Below are 16601 nucleotides of genomic sequence, written 5' to 3'. Positions count from 1 at the left end.
TCCCCTGCTGTAGAACTGTGCTCTTTGTGTCTGATTTACCTTTGTATTTATTATATTATGAATCTTAAACTCAGCCATATCTGCATAACTGTAATGCATACACAATATATTTGCATTGCCATGTGATCTAACTAGTTCTGACAATAAACTTGTTCAGAAATGAATTACTTCTTTCTTGTTTCTTACAACTTCATTATTTAACATTGTGAAAGGCTGGTTAGAATATTTCAGTGGGATTCATAAAATTCTGACAGGTATTTTTCAAATTTGTATGGATATATTTGCACACAGTAACACACCTGGACTGAATTTTTTTAAAATAAAAAACATATGGTCAGAAGATACTTTAAAAAAAAATTATAACTCAAAAAGTAGGTTGAATACCATCTTGATTTTGGTTGTAGATCATATTCAGAGATGTAAAAATATGTGGTAAAAATCTGAAAAGGCTGAATAACTGGTGATATGGTCAAACTGTGCCTGAAGTAGGGCTATTTTTAGCTAAATCATAAAAAGTTGCATGCAGCTAAATTTTTTACAGGAGATCTAACAGACTTTTAAGTACAACAATTGCTGATTTATCAACTGATATGTTATAGGATATTTGAAAAAAAATTCAGCTTTGCATCATATTAAGTCTTAGAGCTATGGCTTATTGAATAAATCAATGTTTTTTTTTACAATTTTGGGTTTTCAGGTGATTTTGCAGCCTCACAATGCAAATCCTAAGAGAGATATACATGGTTTGAGACTATTTTTGAATTCTGTAGGATTAATTCAGTCAATGTAGCAAATTTCAGCCTTCTATCACCATTACTCATGTAGTTTTAAACAGCCAAAGTTGCCCAAAAATTAATTCGCCAAATATAAAAAACAATGAATTAAATTTTACAGGACTGTAAATCAGAAACTATTAGAGTTATTGTATGAGAGTTATTGTTCACTGATAAAAAGTTTTAATTTCTAATACACAAAGGCCTTTTGATTTTAAGTTTACAATAACATATTTAAATAATAGATTAAGACAATTCTAACAGCATTTCAAACTTGCTCTCCTGATGCTGCTGAACGTGCATGAAAAACATTTTATTAAATTTGCATAAATTAACAACAAAACCTGTCTAAGCTGGAAATTGTATAAGGCAGAAACCTGTACAAGCTGGAAATATTAAAATTTTGCAACATTATCTTAAGATTTTTCTTATAAAAGGCCCTCTATATGGCAGAACCTGTATAACACAGACGGAAAACTATCTTTCGCCTGTCTCATCTATCAACAAGTAGGATTAGATCTTGAGTACGGCAGTAAAAATGTTTTTGATTAATTAATATTCTTGATAATGGCAGAGACTGTGGAGAAGTTGTTTGTTATGATGATTCAAATAAAATACAAACTCTAACTGAAAAAATTGATACAGATTATTCTGCAAACAGAGTTTTGTGAACGTTGACAAGAATGTTTTAGCAGAAACTGATTTAAAATCTGTAATAGAATTGCAAGATAGTAGCAGTGTGAGAGATTCAAAAGTTGAACAAAATGGAAAAGATAGTGAGGAAATAGAAATTCCTACTTCATTGCAAGTATTAAGTTATATTAACATTACCAAATTGTATGCAAAAATGAAGGGGAAAGTGAACTTCATGAAAAGGCCACAGAATTGGTGTTCTCTCTTAATAGCATGAGAAAGCCCATTAAAAAAAGAAAATAGTTGAAATTGGACACTTTTATCAAATAAATTTAAGATTTTGTGTACTTATGTATATTTTGAATGTCTATTTTTGTTCTTATTCTAATAAATATAACATAAACAGTATAATAACTTTATTCACAAATGTCTTATCTCCCTTGAGTCAAACAAATATAACGTTCTGCTCAAAAATTATATATAATTAAGAAAATGTATGTTCACTGTCTAAGCCGGAAAACCTAGATATTTTACTCGGTTCCATGTGATTCCACCTAAGACAGGTTTTACTGTGTTTGACAAAATAGAGATCTTCAAATTAAAAAAAATATCTTCACATCCTAGGAAAAAGCAACAACACACACAAACATTTAAAAACCATATGCTGTGTTGGTATGTCTTCTCTTCCAGATGTGATGCAGCAAAATTTAACAAAATTCATCAACTATATATTTCTGATTGCCACAAGGAAAATGCTGCAAAATTGGTTTCTGTAGTAACCAACAGGCTTGATATAATATCCTTGAGTTTGTATACACACTTGCACATGCTAAGTATTTATACTATAACTTTTGATGTAGTATATGTATCTTCACAAAATTTGGTAGAACTTTAGTAAAGATTACAAGTTTTTTTTAGCATAAGAAATCAGATTTTTTTTAATTAAATAATTTTATTAAAGATTCGTTTGTGAAAATATAATCCATTTTCTTATTAGTCCAAGTGTGAACTGGCTTTAAGTTATGATAGAAAAACTATTTTTTGTCCCAAAAATCTCAAATATTATTTGTATAACCTCAAACCTGCTAAATATATTTCAAATATTTGTTTTCAGTAAGACATTATATTTTGTTATTTTCACTACCCAAACTATGTGGGGTTTATTAATTTGACCAAAACCATCATAAAAGCATCAGGAAATAAATATAAGTTATGCTTTTTTTGTGCTAGAATGACTACACATTATAACACAAAATTATAAAAGTTAAAAGTTTCTAAGTAGCTTAAGTCTCAATGCTATATATTTATTATTTGTTGTTATATTAATCTTCCAGTCACACCTGGCTAACATTACATAACTTGCACTGCTGCAGTGCACATGCACTCATGTTACTATATCCAAGAATATAAAATTGACCTTTAGTCCTTACAAAGTGGCTCTGTCATGTTTGTTTTAGTGGACTAGTATTTTGTAATATGTAGTCACATTTCAATTATTATAAATTATATACATATATAAATTATTACTATTTACAAATAAGTTCTTAAAACATATTTTTCTTAAAATATAGAACAATAAATAAAATAAAGCAAACAATTATTTCTTCTAACTATGACCTTTCAAACTCAGTTGCTGCTGGACATGTGGAGGATATGAAAAAAAAATTTTTTTAGGTTTTAATATACAATTCAATAACCAAAAAATGATAAATTACTATATTGATACCCTAGAATTCCATTAAAATTTATCAAAGTTAGTAACTCAGTTGTACTTAGGCCTTAAAAAAGAAAAAGAAACTTTGAGCAGACTAAAGACACAACCTACCTCTTTGAAATCTGGGTTCAAAAGAATGTGGTAGCATTTTAACACAGTATAATGGCTGATCCAAACCATTAAGGGAACATCCAAAGCTGTTGATTGGTAATTCACATGTCACATATTAAAGTAAATGTATATAAGGGTCTGTTTCCAAAAATAGAAAAGCAAGCAGAACTACTGTATTTGATTCAATACATAAGCTATATTTCAACAAAATAAAAAGTTTTGAGGTTCTTATTTTATATTCTGATTTGCAAGTATTGGTAATTTTAGTTTTTAATTTGTATAGAACTATAGACATGGTATTTTGACATCACAAACATCTAATCTGAATCAGCACTGTATTTAACATACCACAACTTACAAAAAATCAATATTGAGGTGTGTTCTTTTAATATTTACTTTTAAATTAAGAAATTAATTCAGATAACATGAAAGTTTGAATACCTACAATTTTATATCAAAGTTACTGACGTAAATTCATAACATAGTACTTCAATAAATTGTTGAATGCAAGTTAACAAATGCAATGACATGGCCTTTGACTGCTTACCCATCACAACAAGGTTAATAAAATTTTTTGTTATTTATTCAGCTTTATTAGTTAGCCTGACACTACTATACTATTGCCAAACAGAGTAAAATAAGGTGCTAAGGTTGATTAAAATACACAATCTGGACCAGAATATCATGTATCAGTTATATATGGGCTACTGCTTAGAAAAACATTTTAAAATTGTAATGCATATAGGTAATTGTTCTAGATAAAATTTTGCTTATTGAGCATAGGTTTGATACTTTTATGTTTTAACAAACAGAACTGATAGTAGTGCAGTTTATTTGAATATGTATGTGTGTGTGCAAACATGGATCAATGGATACATGGAGAAAATCCTCCAACACGAACCAGTAATATCAAGAAGGAAGTAAAACTAAGTAGCCCCCCTTGACCTTTTCACCCTCAAGGAAGGAGCAGAATCAATGGCCACCAAAGAAAACTCCAAAATCTCACACACCCAAGTAACTAATGGAAAGAAAGCAGTGGGAGGCATTTAACCCAAACTGACTTCATAAGAAGCTGACATTTATAAGATGTACATTTTTCAGTCATAACAAGCAAAGAAAAGAGTTGTATCACATTCTATTTTAGCATGAAAGTTTGGTTGTACTTTACACCTTTGATGGCTTAATGATACAGATAATTTATAAGTTTTGAACCTGAATGGTTTTCCAACTTTAAAAGTTACATGAAGCTGTTCAGCAACTATGACATATCAAAACGACATTGCCAAGACCATCACTGTGTTCACAAAACTGTTGTTATCAGAATTATTATATATATAGAAAAATTGTTACACATATAGAAAAATCTGTAACTACTTTTTTGTGAGTGTGTGAACTAACTGTAGAAACTCCTTTATGCCAATACAAAGCTCTGGCACTTTTTCCATTGGTGATACACATTTTCCTTCAATCAAAAGTGTTTCAATGTTTTATGCAAGGAATCAGAAGAGATCTAATTTATTTTAATTCATTTTTAAAACTCCTGCCCAGTCTTTGGACACTGGTATTGCAATAAGAACTCTTTAATTGGCAATCCTTTAAAGAAAATAAGTCATTTTTTTGGTTTTGCTTAAGACCTAAACATTTTGAGAGTTACAATATTCCCTACCTGACTTACAATGTTAAAATCTGGAGTTTGATTCCTCTCAATGAATATATCAGACAGCCTGAAAACCGTACAATTCTTCTTAAAGTTGCATATTCATAAGTTCTTGTTTTATATCAATACACACACAATTATAGTGACAATAATAACTTATAAACAACTTTCAAGTTCAAATATAACTAGTTTACAAGTTTCACTGGTAAAATCAGTCAAATAGTAATTAATAGTTGTAGATTAATATTTAGTATTTAACAGTTTAGCATTTAATGGATAGAGTTATATTTTAACACAGCTTTGCAGTCTATTTTGGAGATGTTCCTACTTCTGCCAGATTGGGTTTTAATCTCATCTGAAGAACTTTAATAAAACATACTTCTTTTGAACTTAATGCTTGAAGATAAAAATTGACAATTCCTGTCATCTATGCTCCTAAACCCTATCACAATGGGTCACAGGTCAAAGGTCATGTTATTGTGTTTCTTGGCTTGCATTCAAAATTTTGTTGAACTATTATTTTATGAATTTATGTCAGTAAGTTTGGAATCAAAGTGCAGATTATAATTCAAACTTTAATACTGCATATGATTTAACTTCTTAATTTAAAAGTACATATTAAAAACCCACGTAAGTATAGATTTTAGTGAGTTGTGATATGTTGAATGCAGCACTGTTTAAAATTAGATGTTTGTGATGTCAAAATACTAAGTCTATAGTTGTGTATGACTAAGAACTCATTACTAATATTGACAAGCTAGAATACAAAATAAGAACCTCATATCTTTTTATTTCATTGACATATGATTTATGTACTGAATCAAACAGTTCACCTCTTCCCATTTTCAAATCAGTTCTTTATACACTTACTTCAATATATGACATGTGAATAAAGAATTAACAGCTTAGAATGTCTCTAGACTGATTTTCCTTGCTATTTTAATCTTTGAAAAGCCTTCCATGTTCTTTCAATCTAATATTTCAGTGAGGTAGGTTGTGCCTTTAGTCTGCTCAAAGTTTCATATTTTATAAAATCTACATCTCAGTTACTAAGCTTAATAAATTATAGTAGAATTCTATAGTATCAGTGTAGTTTGTTTTTTGAATTTTGCGCAAAGCTACTCGAAGGCTATCTGCGCTAGCTGTCCCTAATTTAGCAGTGTAAGACTAGAGGGAAGGCAGCTAGTCATCACCACCCACTGTCAACTCTTGGGCTACTCTTTTACCAATGAATAGTGGGATTGACCATCACATTATAATGCCCCCACGGCTGAAAGGGCGGGCATGTTTGGTACGACCCTCGAATTACGAGTCGAAGACTAACACGCTTGGCCATGCCATCAGTGTAGTTATTTACGATTTTTTGGTTATTCAACTGTATATATACAAAACCTAAAAAAAATTGTTTGATATCTTCCATGTGCAAAGTTTTAAAAGGCTTAGCAACAACCTAGTAGAAAGGTCATAAGAAGAGATAAGGGTTTGCTTTACTTCTTGATTTATTATTCTATATTTTAAGAAAATTAAGTTTAATAACCAATTTACAAATAATAATAATAATCTATATACATACTTATATAACAATGTATAATAATTGAAATGTGACTGTATTTTACAAAATACTAATCCACTAAAACACACTAAGACAGGGAAGATCAATGGTCAGTTTTATATTAATGGATAGGTGATTTAAGTGCATGTACACTGCATCAGCAGAAGTTATGTAATGTAAGGTAGGCATGGAAGGTCAATGTAATAAAAATTAAAATATATATGTTCATATATAGCATTATGATACTTAGACTAAACATTTGTATTTTTGTGTTATAGCATGTAGTCGTCACTCTAGCATGAAGAAAGCATAACTTATATTTATTTCTTAATTTTTTATGATGGTTACGAGGTTGATCAATTGAGAGACCCTACATAGTTATGGTAGAGAAAATAACAAAATATAAAGCCTTACTGAAAACAAATGTTTGAAATGTATTTAGGATATTTTATAGCTTACACAAACATTTAAGATTTTTGGAATGAAGAATAGTTGTTTTAATCGTAGCATAAAATTATCTTACACTCAGACTAGTAATGAAACAGACTCAATATTTTCACAAATAAATCTTTAGTGAAAATACTTTATTAAAAAATCTAATTTTTTGTGTACAAAAAACTTTCAGTAATCTTTACTGAAAGTCTGCCAAATTTTGTGAAGATATACATGATATATCAAAAGTTATAATGAAAAACTTAACATGTGAAATGCATATACAAATTTGGGTATATTATACTGAACCTACTGCAAAAGGGTTAACTACTGTGCATTACATAAAAAAGCAAAAAAAAAGGATTTTCTTACTGTTTGCACTTACATATGGTTATTATACAGTCAGCAAATTTTATCATCCATACTTACACAAAGCCAACATCAGTTATTTTAGTACGATTTTAAGTTTCCTCAGTACAAAGTTAAAAGCTTAGAAAAGCAATCCAGTTACTTTATGAGATTAAAGTTTTTACCTTGTCTTGTAAAAAAATGTTTGCATTACTATAGAGAGAACTATCATGCAAATCTGTCCCATGTGGTAAAATCAACACATCAGAAAGATCCTGGTCTTGTAAAAACTGATGCTTCTCCAGATTCAGTATTAATGATTTGTATCTGTTTATTTAGAGAGAAAAAATGGTTTGTTACAAATGTCCATGATTTGATTGAATGACAGTTTTTGTTACAAACCTTACCCAAATGATTTTGCTCAAAACTACATTCTCAGCAATATAAGCTAAGATGCAATAATACAATCTCCAATACCAAATAACTTTAAAAGTATGCATTTAAATTAAATGTTGTATCAATATATTAAACAACTACAGATGATATCTAATAACCGAACATGTATTTTAATTATTTTCAAATAAACATGTATATTTCAGTTCAACCAAAAATCAACAGTTGTGTCACAAGGCAAGTTATATTTCTTCAACCCTGCTTCATGAAATTATTATACTAGTATGGTTTTGTAGCTTTTCATTTCTAAAGTTGTTTTTTTTATTTCATTATAAACAAGCAAAAAAAGAAACTTTTTTCTTTGTATAACACTATAACAGATTCATAAAATCTCCTACACAAAAATTATGATCTCACCTTTCCAGAGAAATGGGATGATTAAGTTTAACTTCAACAAATCCATCACTTTCAAGTTGCTGAATCACATTGTTCACAGATGTATTGATAGTGTTTACCCTCACGTAACGAGGAAGAAAAACTTTGCCTAAGAAAATAAAACTCAGGAATAATTATAGAAAAAAACTTTAGAGGTAAGCAATTAGTAAAAGTTGTTGATACAGAAAGAAGGTTAAAAAAGGACATATTAATGTTTAAACTTTACAGTACAGGCTGGAAGAAACTGTAGAAATGTGTGTGCATGCTGAGAAATCAATAAATCAAACAAATTACAGGCTATTATTCTAGAAAGCATTTAAGTGGCCCATGAAGACAGCAAGGCTTTTGTTTTTCCCTTTTCCATGCTTTCAACCTACCTACAGCTATTCAAAGTTAAGACAGCTTTCGTGCTTGTATAAACAAGTTAACACTGACGAAATTTTGTAGAATGAACAGCAACTGCCAGTTGTAGAGACACAAGTTTCATCATGAATACTCTGCCTGAACAACCTATCAAAGGTTAACACTGTTCAACTGTTATTTGTCCAAGTTTAGTGGTTTCTGACAAACAGTTAAATATGGAAACTATCAAACAATTAAAAGTTTGAGTAAGTACAAAAGAAATATTAGTTTGAAAACTTGTTATTACACAGTACCACAAATAACACTGAATATATATGTTGCTTGTATGAAGTAAGCAATAGATTAGTTACAGCTGTACTATTACTTAGACATAAAAAGAAAACATGAATAACAGGAATCACTGTAGTTAGTTATGTGACCAATGGTCATGAGCCCATATTCATGAGTTGTGTAAGCAGACAGATTCATAATACTGTATCCAGTCAGTGTCAGTGGAAGAAAACGTAGGTAATAATTTGATCACATGGATAAGTAGAATAATCAAAAATAATAATATTCAGAATATTAATTGCTTGATTATTTTAGAAAGTGAAAACACTAGCTAATTATAAGTTGAACAACACTGAATTAACAATTGTAATATTTTGATTACTTGAATTGTTCAAATACTCCAGAATCATACTAATTGGAAACACTAATTTTAATTGACTTAAAGTGAGTCTACCTAACACTAAGTATGTCATCATGCTTATTATCACATTTTCTTTAACATAAATTGAATCAATTGTCTGTTGAAATTAGAAACTATGTGCAAACATTTACTGAATGTTATTATTGACACAGCAAAACTGGCAATAAAAGGTCAGCCCAGAAGCAGAGTATCAGATAAGCCAAGAATGATGAATGTCAGTTGCATAGAGAAACAGAGGGGGAGTGAAATTAACAGTATAAAAGAAGTGTAACACAATATAAAATCTATGTTGAAGAAGAAACAGACAAATCCACATGGGAAGATTAAGGGACAACACTTCCAGATTAAAAAATAATGTTGAAGGTTGGAATAAGAGGAACCTCCATGATGAAGTTGCCTAAGATACCAGTTGGTGAGGAAGAAGAAACCAAGACAGACCTGCCCAGTAAGATGCTGCCACAAAGACTTCATAAGAAGTGTGGCAAAATACTGCAAAAACATATGAAGGAAGGTAGTTAACAAAGAACACACATACGAGAGAAAAATATGGTGAGTTGTCAACAGCCAGAGCAGCCAATTTTAGGATCAGGGACCAAAAAACTAAGGTTTCCTCACTCAATGACTTGCAGATGAGATGGAGAAGAATAAGCCCAAATAAGGTGCACTGAGAAAGGACTCTGAGGTAGATCATGTACAGTCAAGAATTAGGAATAACCAAAAAAATCAGCCATCCCAAACAAACAGTCTCACAGAGAAGGAATGCAGCTGTAGAAGAGATATACCAAAAAGTGAAAAATAGCCACATGCCCAAAAAGGTCTGAAAATGGAGGCTGAAACTGTGGAAGTGGTGAGTGAAATCTCCCATGACCCAAATGAAAATATGATTACAAAACTGCACAGTGACTTTCCAAACACCCTGTACAATGAAGGGATGTTAGTCCACAGGATCTAAGGGGACAATAAATAGTTAGAAACGATAACCTAGAAGGAAAAATGACACTTTCTAAGCACATTCAAAACCAAAAGCTCAACAATATTTCTGTAAGATGGAAGTATCAAAGATTAGAAGGTGGAGAAAAACAATGGTGAAATGAAGACAGTAAGTGAAGTGATAAGAGAGACAGTGGGCAAGAACCTGAGCAATACAAATGGTTGGCCATGAGATAAGTTCACAAGATGGCAATGAAGAAAAACTGCCTTCCATATGCCCTAAACAGACTAGGTAGAAAAAGAGGTAGTTACTGAAGGAATGGTTAATCTTCTAGGAAGGAAGATGATGGGAGAAGAAACAGGGGCAGAAAAAAGTAAATATGAGAACAAAGAACATAAAATTACACATGTGAATAAGTAAGACAAAAAAGAAAGAGAGGAAAGTGATGGAAAGAAGCTTTTGTCCAAGACTCCAATGTGTGTGGAAAACTTCAAAGATATTGTAACAAATAAATGGAGCATGATGCAAGCCACATATGAAGAAATGAGTTAGGTGAATGACAGAGAAAAGTGTCATATCTGAAAAGATCTCAACAACACAAACCATGTGAAGAGGTAGAACTGAAGACAAGATACAAAGTAGGAAAAAGGCCCAACTTTATATACCCCAAAAAATTATCTGCATCCCAGTGAAGGGGCTCAGATAAAAAACATATAGCAAGGGGATAGGACAAGAAGAATTAAGTACTGGATACTGAAGACAGAGTCAACACCCCAGAAGATAGGAATCAATCATAGGCCAAGTTAAATGAATAATGAAAACAGGGAGAATCAGATATGAAAGAGTAGGATCACTGTTAAGACAAAATCCTACTATGACTACACATCATGATATTCAGTTTTAAATTAAAAAATGATAATGAAAGAAAAATACAGTGAATTTAGTAAATGGTTTTATATTATTAAGAATAAAGGCAGATTATCTTAATACAATTCATAAGAAAGTAAAAAATGGTTTTCTTAGATTAAAAAAAATGTTTATCAAATAAAATCATTTCCTGCTTCAAATACACACACACACAGTGCAAATTATGCAATAATTTAAGAAAATTTTAAATATTATAATTTTCAGAAAATTAAATTACACAAACGATATTTATTTTCTGAGCATTAAAATATTTAAAATTTTCTTAAATTATGGTTTACACAAAGTATATTGTACCCAAATACCTTCTTTTTCCAAGCCATCATACACTATGTCTTCCACATTCTTGACATTAGCCTTCTGCAAAACTTTTTTAAAGCCTTTTTGCAGCAGTGGACTATATTCCCTAATCATCTGCACTGGTTTGCTCTGAGATGATAATTCACGACCAGCAATTAAATGTTCATAGGCAAGGACCAATGTCAAAAACCTGTCTAGTCTGGTTTCTTTTTCAAACAGTTGAACATGTTCAAACACTTTATTTAGAATGTCTTTGTACTTCAGTGTTTGACTTACTATAGCATACAGCTTTCTGTTGTTCTACCAGGAAAATAAGAAAATTTTATAAATATTTCAGTCATTTTATACATAAATGTTTATGGCATTATATATTTAAATAATTCAACCATTCTACAAATTTAAAAGTTCTCCCTTAAGGGTATTTCAACCTGTTCTGAAAATTTACAGAAAACCCCATGTTAAGAAAAACCAAAAGTTTCCATACATAATAAACAGCAGACAGATTAGTAAGCATGAGCTAATTTTATGTAATTTGTACCCAACATTAATAATGCTTTGCTTGTTAAGTAAAAACCCACATCAGGTACAAAATTCCATTCCATAACCAACTGACAACATAGGCTATGTAAAACAAGCCTTCATACATCTGGCTAAGTCGGTGATAAATCCTTCGATACATTGGAGTTTCACACAGTTTAAGGTAAAAACAAATACATCTATAACTATATTCTTTTATTTCAGGACAGGTATTTTGGCTATTCAGTACAGACTTTGCCACATAGCAAAAATCTACACAGTTTTACCTAAGAAAAAAAAGATTAAATTTTTATAAATTTATCTATATACTTTTTTTTAATCTGTCAGATCACTCCATGAAGAAAATCTGATAACTAAATTTCTGTTCTTCAGATGGTTCTAGTTACCTATGTTAGTTATATTTTAGTTGTTTTTTACATTCTCATAACTGTGTATGTGATGTGCCTATTTCCATTTCTTTTCCATTCCAAAGATTAATTCAGTCTTAGAATATTAGAACCTCTTGTCATTAACCTGAAAAAACTGTCTCTTAACCAGAAGATGAGCAAGTAACCACTGCATGTACAACTGTGAAAACAAAGAACATGAACATTAATTCTTTTATGAGCTGTATGTTTTAAATTTACAAACATAACTGTGTTAACACTTTATACAAACCAAACAGCATCAAGTTCTCTTGAGGAATAAATGAGTCTAAATGTTTCCAACACATACACACACCTAAAACACTACACTATTACATATTAGACCCCATCAAGCTCCATAATGCAACAATTTCTGCTGTCAATCTAGCTGGGCTTAAAATTGCAATCCTTAATCAGTCTTGGAATGAGTTTCATTACCTACGTACAAGAGACTAGATGTTTTCAATTTATGAACATCTTTGAGATATACAAACTTTGTAAAAGAAAATCAGGGCAAATGGAGAACCTTGTCCACTGCTTAATATATATGACAAAATAATGTTTTTAGTAATTTTTGCACCAATAAAACTTTAATACATAAAATTAAATTTCTTACCTAAATTTAATATTATGCTTGTCTCTAACAATTTAAAATGTAAAAAAAAACCCTGAAAGATCTGACTGAGATGTTTAAGTGTTAAGTGAATTGATAGTGTTCGTACACCATTTTTTTTCGTACTTAAAAAGAATGGTAAAACAAGGGACCACAAATGTAAATTTGACACAGTATGAGTCAACTGCAGCTAAGATAGCTTTGTTTTACTAATAAGATGGTTCATTTCCAATGAGATGTCTTCAGAAGTAGTGGATGAAATAAACTAAAATAAAGCTTCATAAATATTTAAATCATAAGAGGATTTCTTTTGTGTTTTAAATTTAGTTGAGTCTACAGTATAGCCTAGATGGACAAACATGCTCCTGCTTGTCCCTAAGCATTATCTTAAATTTTTGTAAACTGGACTCTAGAGTTTTACTTTAATATTAACCTGTTACATATTTGACTATAATCACAATACACACTGCTACAAGTGACAAATACATATACTTATTACTGCAATAACCCACAAAGTTTTAAAGTCAGAGTTATAGTAGTACAATGTACAAGGTACTTAATTCAGCTGAACTGGGGTTATTTCAAATATCTAGCGAGGGTGGCTTAGAAGGACAAATGATCTTCAATAATTCTGTTCCTCCTTCTGCATTTTGGAAAAAATTGAATAATTTTATAAATGATGAACACTAACAGATTTATACCAGATGAATAACCTAAAATCAAGCACCAACATAGGTTTATGACAGCTTATTTTACAGATCTAGTATCTAGGTATTTTAACTACTAATTTTTCGTTGTTGTGGATATTAGAAACAGGAGCTTTAATAATCATACCTAAATCTGTGAAATAATTATAAAACATTGTGGTACATTCAAACAAATCAGTAGTTAAACATCACTTGGAATACTATATCACCTTTTGGTTTCTTTATCAAAGAATACTGACTTTCAGGACAGAGTTCTGAAGGATACTAAGATAATTCTAAGGGTAGTTTATCTTATCAGGACAATTTCAGCTCACTCTATGGAAGTTTAAGATGAAAATCAATAATTTTCTGAAAACTTAAATGATTAGTGTAAAATGAATATTGTCTACCTTCCTATGAATTAGCCAAACAATTGACCTAAGTCAAAAGTTTTGTTGAATTCAAGTAAAATTCTGTTTCTCCATTCTCTTGATGTTTGATATTATAAAGTCCAACCCCATGATAATTTAAGTAACTTATTAATCAGGCTTCTAATCAATTACACATAATACACACACAAATAGGGTGTTTCAAAAAATGTTTACACTTGTATGCAGGATTTTCTGTCATTTTGCCTGTATTGTTTGTGACCATCAAGATAGGGCTTTTCCCAGGAGATTGATGGATTGAATGAACTGGTCTACTGAGATGGCCTACCTATTCACCAGATTTAACATCGTGTGATTTTTAACTTTGAGGTATGATTAACATGTTGGCTTCCACGCCTATTTTGCCAATACTGTCCAGAATCCCACCAGTCATTTTACAATTACTATTTTTTTTAGGAAGACTCTATATATAGCTGTTGAGTCACAGCCAATAAGTAGCCTTTTAAAAAGAAAATACAGCACAGCTCACCAGTAAGTCGTGTAAGATCCAACATGTTAAAGAAAGTGTGTATGCCACAAAGCCATAGAACATGCATGATCACCAAGAAATGTTTACAGAAGTCAAACAATCAGTACCACTTGGAATGAACTCTAGACCTACAAATGCAACATTTGAACACTTTAAGACACATACAGATATTTGTAAAAGCAAACTGAGACTGTAAGAAACATAGAAAATAAAAATGCAAGCCCATAAAAGTGTTAACATTTCTCTGAACCACCATGTGTTTATTACTTTCATAAGACTTTGACAGTTAAAATTTTTAAAAATTTCAAACTTTATTTTTGTAAATCTTGACCTAATCAATTAAGTTGAATAACTTTGAAGTATCTGAAAATAATTAGAAATCACAACAGCAATATTTCAATTGCTCCCATGAAATTGAATTGATTTAATTTGCAATTTCAATTAATCAATTAGTCAAATTAATTTCCCAGGCTTCCTTGTAATGTCACCAGTTTCATTCAATTACTTAAAGGTCTTTGTTATACATTCTGAAAAAAACAACTGAGCATGTTATATTTTAGCTTGGAAAAATACAGTGGAAAACAAAGCTGGTACTTGAACTAGAAGATATGTGCTTTCATAAAGGATACCCACCCCAAAACTGATACTGAAATGAACAGTTCATGTCAATTTTACAAGGGCAAGGGTGCAGAATACAATAGCACAGAATGCAATTCTGCCTAGGACTAGCTCTGATGAAAAACAGGTAAGAACTATTGTTACAAAATGTTATAAAGATTTAGCATAGAGAATATACATTTTAACACATGGGAAGACATGCAGCATGACACTGAATTAAAGAAAATATTCCATTATGCTTCATCTCATAGTTACTCGGATGATTCTTCATCCACAATGGTGTTTATCTTACATGCCCATAACTATCATATATGGAAAATATATTAAGTTTGGTTTGTTATGAATTTCACACAAAGCCATGCAAGGTCTATCTGTGCTAGCCATCCTTAATTTATCAATGAAAGACTAGAGGGAAAACAGCTAGTCATCACAACCCACTGCAAACTCTTGGGCTACTCTTTTACCAATAACTAGTGGAATTGACCATAACATTATAATTTCCCCACAGCTAAAATGGCTAACATATTTGATGGGATGGAGATTTGAATCCACAACCCTCAGGTTGCAAGTCAAGAGCTTTATAAACCTGGCCATGGCAGGCCAGAGTGTAACAAGAAATCAATCTGCAATTATTCATTTTACTAAATGTTGAATGCAAACTTGAATATTAAACTTTTTTTTGGAGGCACATATTCCAAGATTCCAAGCAAAGGCGCGAGCTTAGGCCTACCCGAGTACTTTACTTTCACTTAAAATTAAATTTTAGTTTGACACAGTTTACATTAGTTTACATGCAAATATTAGTACTGTTAGTTACTAAGTAATAGTATATCTAATATTACAAGTTACGAAACTTACACAATGTTTCATGGAGAAAACAAGACTTTTAGCACTTCCCTTTTTTTCATTAACTTCCTTTAGAATACGTGCAGCTTGTTTGTAAAGTCGGGGAACTCTTTCATCTTTAGTCAAATGCGCTCTAATTTCTTTAACAACAGATTCTTTCTCCATCGACAGTTAAACCACCTAAACTTGACAATACAACTCAACTGATATTCTGCTTCAATGAAAACACGTGCTATGTTGCTACGAGAGGACGCTTTGTTCGCAGTAAATCAAATCAAAAATATTTTAGATGTGAAGAAAAGGTGCAGTCATGAACAAGGATTGACGGTGAAACTTAAAGAAATTAAATCAAAAGTTGCAGCCAATGTGATACCTACACTTATAGCATTGATAATAATTGTACAGTAATCAGGCAGGTCGTGATTTTTTGTTCAACACTAACTAATGAATGAATGTTTAATATAAAATTCTCAGTTACTTGCTTCCATCTTGGCCACGAGTTTTGATTTCATTCCTTTAACTCGCAGATTCAATCCTTATTTAGCCGATTTTTTTCACACATAAGGTATTTTTGGTTAAATATCCATGACTTTTTGTCAATGCATACCAACAAACCACAACAAGTAAGAAAGTGGCACACAATAGTAACCATCATTAGCTTTAGAAACGCGACCCTTTCAATCGGAACAGGCCTATACTTTGCAGAACCAACCAGATTCTTT

At 31.0% G+C, this 16601-nt stretch overlaps 1 protein-coding gene across 1 annotated transcript in view; it reads right to left on the bottom strand.

Moving 5' to 3' along the window:
* The window catches only part of LOC143235361 (28S rRNA (cytosine-C(5))-methyltransferase-like), a 25707-nt gene extending 9106 nt beyond the window's left edge, over positions 1-16601 (bottom strand). The window contains exons 1-4 of the mRNA XM_076473450.1: positions 15892-16601; positions 11263-11557; positions 8031-8157; positions 7406-7547 (exon numbers count right to left, since the gene is read on the bottom strand). Of these exons, the coding sequence (XP_076329565.1) occupies positions 7406-7547; positions 8031-8157; positions 11263-11557; positions 15892-16044 (717 nt within the window). The 5' untranslated portion in view covers positions 16045-16601. The remainder of the gene's footprint in view (positions 1-7405; positions 7548-8030; positions 8158-11262; positions 11558-15891) is intronic.

This window comes from Tachypleus tridentatus, chromosome 12 (genome assembly GCF_004210375.1).
Source record: "Tachypleus tridentatus isolate NWPU-2018 chromosome 12, ASM421037v1, whole genome shotgun sequence".
Classification (NCBI taxonomy): domain Eukaryota; kingdom Metazoa; phylum Arthropoda; class Merostomata; order Xiphosura; family Limulidae; genus Tachypleus; species Tachypleus tridentatus.
The sequence above is the reverse complement of the archived record's forward strand: the minus strand, read 5'-3'. Positions and strand labels throughout refer to the sequence as shown.